We start from the raw sequence: 7,691 nt of genomic DNA on the forward strand, positions 1-7,691 counted from the left end.
AGTAAATGAACAGTAGTTGATACAATTACTTTATGACATACATGTTCAAATATAATAAAGATGTAGGTCCATCACAAACTGTTATAGGGCCTTTTTGACAAGAGCAACAAGTGAAATAAGAGCTGCCAGAGGAAACTGCAAGCTCGACTTTTTTAACACATGACATAATAAAGGGAGACAAAACAATGAAAAAATAATCAATTATGATATGAATATATTTCTGTATCAGTATCAAGTAAACACTCAAATTGTCAATATTTTTGCATCACATTTTATGAATGTGGCCATGTCATAAAAACTGATAATGGCTTTTGTACACTGCACTTCTCATGCTTATCTCTTTCACTGTGTGAAGTTTCAATCAAATTCCTTCAAAAATTTTATCCTCTCTCTGAATAAGTGCATGTATCATGAAATAATATAAACGGAGATAATTCAAAAACCAAGTTATGTAGAATTTAGGTTATTTGACACAGCGTTCAGCTCACTAGTCTCTACAACTGTGTTAAGTTTAAGTGAGATATCATTGAAAAGATATACTCCAGACAACAAATATTTCAAATTTTAATATATTATAAGAGATGATAATTGAAAATTAAAAATAGCTTGATATTAACCAAAGTACATGAAACAAAGATAAAGTAATCTATACTTTCTTAAACTTTATTTCAAATGTATCTTAAATTTTATGGAATTTGGAAATAAGTGTATATTCTTTTTGGGATACGAGTAGAAAGGAAAAAGATGATTTTTACGTGTTTCGGAATTGTTCTGATATTCTCACTTCTTGCTGTTGCTTGAGTAGATTCATGCTTCACCTACGGTTATACGAATGGGTGTAGCATTCCCTTTGGACTGAACTATTTCTACTCAAGCATCTTCAAACCAGACTGTGACAAGCACAATGTCTGCTATGCTTGTGTACGTATGAAAAATTATTAACCTTAACTGATTTTTTTTTAATCTAGCTTAAGCTATTGAATATTGCAAGCTGTATTGTCTAGCATCTTTCAAATTGACACAAGATAACTTATCTCAAAGTTGTCGAACAGACAAATGTCGTATTTTTATCTTTCCATTTAAATGCTGTTTCTTTAAGGCATTTGTAAAAAGAAACATGCTCCGTATTATCATTTTAGTGTTTGTGTTTTTTATATTGTGGTGATTTTGTGCCATAAGTACAATATTCTACAACGTTGAAAGCTGTCTTAACCAGTGTGATGGGGGAAATAGGGCGGCATGGGGGTTTAATATGTAGTATTTTTTACTGTCTCTTAACTTCAGATGCACTTGTAAAGTGAGTCTGCGATTTGCATATATTCATTATTGTTTAAATTATCTTGAATGCCAGTAGCTTTTATTTGTGCTGACTAATAAACATAATGTTATTTTTTGTACCACGTAAAATGTCATGTGTAGACCATCAAGGTAGAACATTGTAAAATGAATCGGACGGTCGTCCATTTCATATTTACAATGTTATTGACATGTATAAACATTAAAATACAAGGGTTACACAATAGAAATTATTATAATTTACATTTTCCCCGCGCACGAGTCTATGTTTTCGCATTAACGAGGGAGCTAGTTTAAGTAGAAACTGTACATGCTGAAAATATAATGAATCAGTTCCCCTTTCTATATATTTCTTGCCAGATTTGCATGATAATGTAGAATCTGTGTGCGATTTCTAGCGCACGAACATCGCGCTTCGAAATAAGAAGGGTAACATATTGTATCCCATCGGATCTGGTCATTTTAATTATTTTCTTAATACACTTGATATATATTAATGGACTAAAGACTACAGAATTATGTGAATTAAACATTAGCAAATAAGAAATAATTTACGATTCATAATTGTATGATATAATTATGATAGAGTTATTTAGTTAAGTTTACTTGGAAGGTCGTACAAGAATATTTTTCAGTCCCCGTTCAGTTGCGGTTTTCTTGAAAGATACGCTCTTGACTGGAAAGCTTCCTAATTATATCACTTCTTTGAAGATACGACAGAATAGCATGATAATTATATAAATCTGTTGTATGTCAGAATTTATAAAGAGGTTACTGGTATTTCACTAAAAATTATTTTAATTGGCGATTATTTTAAACTATGGTCTACTAGTAAAATTGCCTTTCTACACCAACTTTGTTCTCATTTTTTTATGATAAAATTTAATATTTGTCTTTTTCGTATCATTTAAATATTGATCAGTAAGTAAATAAATAGAGGATATTTGTTTGTTTGTGAGATGAAATTTTATTTCATTGAGTGGGCTTTAAAAACAGTATTCTCACAAGTGACGTAGCCACGAGTAAGAATACTGTTTTTAAAGTTCGCGAGAAATAAAATTACATATTACACAACAAACAAACAAAGTTTCTTTTTATTTTATGCTTAAAAAAGTTAAAACGAAATTCTCTAACGTTGATCTGTTTTCCTTATTAGTAGCCTCATTTAGTCGAATTCTCATTAAATACAAAAAGTCTTGGGCAGAAAAATAAGTTCGACGATCAACGTTAAATGGCGGTGACATTATTCATTTTATTAAAAAATGAATGATTGCTTTGTTTTAAAAATAAAAATAAACAATTCTAGAAAAAGAAAAAGTCCAACCATCCATGCTTATTTATGTTACTTACTGCGAATTCATATTAGACCTGGCTTTGTGAAATGTAAGCAGCCGCTGCCATTTTGAATTGGACGTCACATCAGGTTACAACGTATGTTAACGGGAAATCTATAATTTTTACATTTTTGACAAAAAGGAACGAAAAACATGCCTAGAAATATTGACGTCGGGGTTAACGTGACATTAATTTAAATTAATTTACCATTATATTTTATGAAAACTGAAATATTCATTTGGCGGGACAGACTAATATCATTTTTATTAAATGGCTTTATTACAGTCCTGCGTCGCGGTTTATGTGATAAGACAAACTATTTGTTTACAACATAAGTTGTTTACAAGCTTTTCCAAGCTGTTCAAAGCTTAAAATGTTTTCAAGGTTTCGTTGTTTTACCATTTCAGTTTTCACATTGTAACCATTTTAGGATTTCATTAAAATCTTCTCAACAGCTAGGGAAAACTTGTAAACAACTTATGTTACTCAAATTTATTCATGGTAGTACGACGTTTCGGTGAATGGTAACAACTGGTTATTATCAATTTATTCAAATGGGCATGTTAAATTACAATTATAATTTTGAGGCAGATGATGTTGTTTTTATATTCAAACCAGTATATATTGTGCAAACAAAATCCGCAACAACTATACCTTCAATCTATCAGCAGAAACGTTCAATAATTTCTGATTTGGACTTTGACGATGTTTTCATCTAGAGTATATATCGCAGTAAGTTATTTTATTTTATTTTCAAGGCGATCTTAGTATTTGTCATTATTTGACAAAGTATACATCTTTGATTTCAATTATGTAAAATTATTTCAGGGAAATCAAAGGTGTTCAAACAGACGGATAACTTCAAAGAAATGAAATTCAGAACAAATTTATTACAATTCGTATTTATGTTGCTCTCGATTCCTTGCTGATATAAAGAATACTAAATTATTTCAGAAATTCAGAACAAATTTCTTTAACAATTCGTATTTATGCTGCTCTCGATTTCCTTGCTGATATAAAGAATACTATTTTTTTTTTATTTCAGAAATTCAGAACAAATTTAAATTTATGTTGTTTTCCATTTGCTTACTGAGGGAATAATAAATTGTTTCATGTTCAATCATTAATTCAAGTTCTAATATTTACATTATCATACGTAAAACCACTAATTTAATTAAAGGTATTTCAAAAATTATTCAATTTATTCATTTTATAACATTAAATTTATTTTAAAGCATCATGCCTACAGATGAGCAAACATAAATTAAAGAAAATCTAGGATAATGTACTTAGATTGTTAAAAAGAAAAAGATTTAAGATTCAACTATTTTTACATGTTATGTGCGATGCATAACTGATTGTTCAGTATTAATCACCATATTTCTACTGCTTGAATAACGCAGTAGGGGCTATTTTTGCATATGTTGACCATCTTTTTGTAATTTACGTGGATTGTAAACGCAGTTTGCAATTACACATGTACATGTATTAAATTACTTTCTTTGTTCATTTCACAATGTATTACTTTTAAAAACATTTTCAAATTTTCATGAAAATAAACCTGAATCTGGAGGCATGCTGCTTAAAGTTTTACATATTTTCTCTATATTGTCAAGGCAAATTTATGTAAATAGTGAATAAAAGAAATGTTTGTATGTCGTTGTGCATTTGAGGCTCTCAGTGAGAGAGTGAACTATATCATATTCGGGGGGGTGTTCTGTGTTTGTGTGATGGATTTTGGTTCTCAGGTGAATATAGTTGCTGTGTTAGTGAGAATTTGGTAATAATTTTTATCGAAAAAAAGAAATTAAAGAAATAAGTTAAAGCATCATGCTTTCTGCTTTCGATGTAAAGGAGCTTTGAGTGTTGGCGAGTGTAGGGGTTGCGAGTAGGAATTTTCAGTTGTTTCGCGTAGTCTTGATCAGTGTTGAAAGCATCTTGTTGCGGCGAGATACTATCTCACCAGAGCGGGTGCAGCCTGTAATGCGTTTTTGTGCTGTGTTGCAACAATGAGAAGTTTCTTTATATTGTAAGATCGTGGCCTTTTACCTGTGATGAACTATTCCGGTGTGTGGGGGGTTTGTGTGTGTGATTTAGTAGGGGGTGTATAGTGGTTGTATTGATTTGGGTTGCACTTGATGAATGAAGTTTTTTACTAGAATAGTTTAATGCTTGTACAGCTTTGGGATACAGTTCGCTGCCAAACACTTAGTAAACAAGTCATGTCTATTTTATGATTCAGTGTCTTAGATTTTTTGCTTACTTCAATGACGGATTTGGATTTAGGAAGGATGCAAGTTTGTAATTCTAACTTTTCTTGAAATATATTAGCTATGTATGGAATACGATTGCAGATCTTAACTCTTAAAATTGTTAAATCATAAAAAGGATTATATTCTTATAGTTTGATACTTTTTGTATTTATATACCATTATTATCGATCCATTAATTACCTTATACTATCAAGTAAAATTTTCAATGTTAGATATAGGACGAATAGTGCGAATCGATCGCGTGTCACGAATGATGGCCACCTGCAACAACCTGCTGGGCCACATTACAACGTGTTCTTGTCTGCATTTGGGAAGGATTATAACTGCGACGTAATTGAGCGGTCGGGTCATACAGACTTGTCTTCCTATACGGTTTTAAAATTGCGAACAAACACAGATATAACACATTTCCTAATAACGTATCGTAAGTTTATTTAAGAGATTTTTGGTGTTTGTTCTTATTGCAGTATGATATAATATTAGCTAAACATAGCTATACCGAAGTTTAAACCCTATATTTACTTACTTTTGTATTATGCAAAACTCTGATGAATTACATATCTTCAATAGATTTACATTTGATGCAAACCGATAGTCTTGACCTGCTTAATTGAACGAATCTACTACACAGTGAATTATCCAATAACTTTTGCGTCAACGAAACACATAATAGAGTGTACTTGTGACATGCACAAACTGATCGGGTGGATGGACGATAGTAATGTTTTAATCCAAAGTTCACGGATGACGCTTAACGTATTTATTCAAGGGTGTGTTTCATAAGTGGAACATTTATAATAGATTTATTAAAGTATTCTCATAGTTCCAATCTTCGAAGGTTCATTTACTCTACTGTTGTGTATAATGTAAAATAAAGACAATACGTTTCTTCTATTGTTGGATTAACTGCTTATTATCTCAAACCTTTTGTCTTAGGTTTTTTGCAAAAATCGTATTTGGATGACCAGTCTATGTTTCAATAAGGTTCCTTTCGGTATGAAAATGGTTTTTGGATCTAAGTTATGAGTTTATGGCCCGGAGTGAAGTTATTTAAAAAGTGAACCAAAATATTAAGTTTAACTTGTTTTCAATTCAACAAGTGTTACGGCTATATATTATACTAATCAGTTCTTTTAAAGATAATTTCTATATAATACAAGTTATTATAGCTTCTCTGGAAACTCTGTTTAATGATAAGAGTTTTATATGTTCTTTAAGCCTAAACAAACTTGCAAAATGCACTAAAACAAAACCTGTCCAATACTTTTCCAGAAGTTTAAATCACAAAAATATGTTAATTTTTTTAATGAAATAAATTTTGGTACACCCAGATAATTGTGTTATTATTTTATAGAAAATAAATCAATTACCAACGATCGGCAATAATGCAAATTTATAGTACAATTGAAATGGTTTGTTTCATTATTGTGAAATCGTTGTTGATTTGTTGTGGTTTTTTTTTTTTCAAATGTATGAAAGCGGACTGTACAGCGATATTTTAAAATGATTCTCATTTCAGGTTTAAAACATGTACAAGAGATAGCGGCTCAAGGTCAGACCAAAGCTAAGGATTCATTCTGATAGATGTAGACGATAACTTTTTCTACCGCGAGTACATGGATTTCTCTCTGACAACTTCATTGTATGTCCTGAACATTGGTGCCGCAAGCGGAACTCCACTTGTTTGTATGGCTTTGGTTTATAAAAAATAAAATCTGTACAAACTTTCATGAGATTAAACGTTTTTGGTTCCATCAATTAGATATACTTATATACTAAAAGAAATTATCAATGTAGTTTATAGATGTTACTAATGTTGTAACGAGTATAAATAATTAACATTGAGACAATTTTTTTAGATAATCATAAACCTATTTTCACAAAACTCTATTGCAGCTACATGGGCCAATTTAGGTTACAACAATGGTATGCCATTCACAACCGTTGATTCCGACAACGACCAAAATTTCGGAGACAATTGCGCTGTAGTAACCCAATCAGGATGGTGGCATAGATGGTGTTACTGGGTTAATCTCAATGGTCAGTATGCAACTCCGGGTACTGCCACAATTCTTGGAAGCGGATGGCAATTGGGAATTGTTCATAGGGGCTTCACAGATTGGATCGCATTTAAATCCTCATCGATGATGGTTCGCCGAATTTAAATACAATGAACTACACTAAGCCTTCAAAAATATAAAGTAAAATAGAGAGAAACGAAGTATTGAGTTTTAATGATACCGTTATTAAAAGATAAATGCTTAACATTGACAATAAAGTTGCAAAAGGACATATTGTTTGTTTGCTTAACCTAGCTAATATAAATAAATGAACAATTTGGTAAAAATAACATGTTAAGCATGATTGTCTGGGTTTTTACGCCCGAAGGATAGCTTCTGTCTGTCCAGATGAGCTGTTTTAAGATCCTGTATGTTGTATTTGAGGTTGTATACCACACTTAAGTGAAATTATATATATGTATATAATTATGCGTATAAAACAATTTTCAAACATCGAAGAATATGTAAAAATATGGCCTGCAATTATTTGTACATATATGTAATCATTTAAAATATATGGATTTCATTTCTTATTGAAAAAATTTGACTTAGACTTTATAGAAAATAAAATTTTATAACCTCACTTATTTATGAAATGTTAAATTTGGCAAAAATGCTTTTTGGAACTTACAAAATTAATAAATCTTAATTTGAGCATCATATTTTATGATATAAAACAATAAGAAATTAAGTTACAGGATCTATATATAGAGGGCGTGATGAGTCA

General features: G+C 30.8%; 1 protein-coding gene across 1 annotated transcript; it reads left to right on the top strand.

Annotated features, from left to right (window-relative positions):
• Positions 1 to 6,487: 6,487 nt before the first annotated feature.
• Positions 6,488 to 7,194, top strand: LOC132719274 (fibrinogen-like protein 1). The gene is made up of 2 exons (XM_060703031.1): positions 6,488 to 6,590; positions 6,801 to 7,194. Exons 1-2 carry the CDS (start codon positions 6,521 to 6,523, stop codon positions 7,067 to 7,069), a joined length of 339 nt encoding a protein of 112 aa, XP_060559014.1. The 5' UTR covers positions 6,488 to 6,520; the 3' UTR covers positions 7,070 to 7,194.
• Positions 7,195 to 7,691: the final 497 nt, after the last annotated feature.

This window comes from Ruditapes philippinarum, unplaced genomic scaffold (assembly GCF_026571515.1).
Source record: "Ruditapes philippinarum isolate M1 unplaced genomic scaffold, ASM2657151v2 ctg5797_1_1_1_1, whole genome shotgun sequence".
In the NCBI taxonomy this organism is placed as follows: Eukaryota; Metazoa; Mollusca; class Bivalvia; order Venerida; family Veneridae; genus Ruditapes; species Ruditapes philippinarum.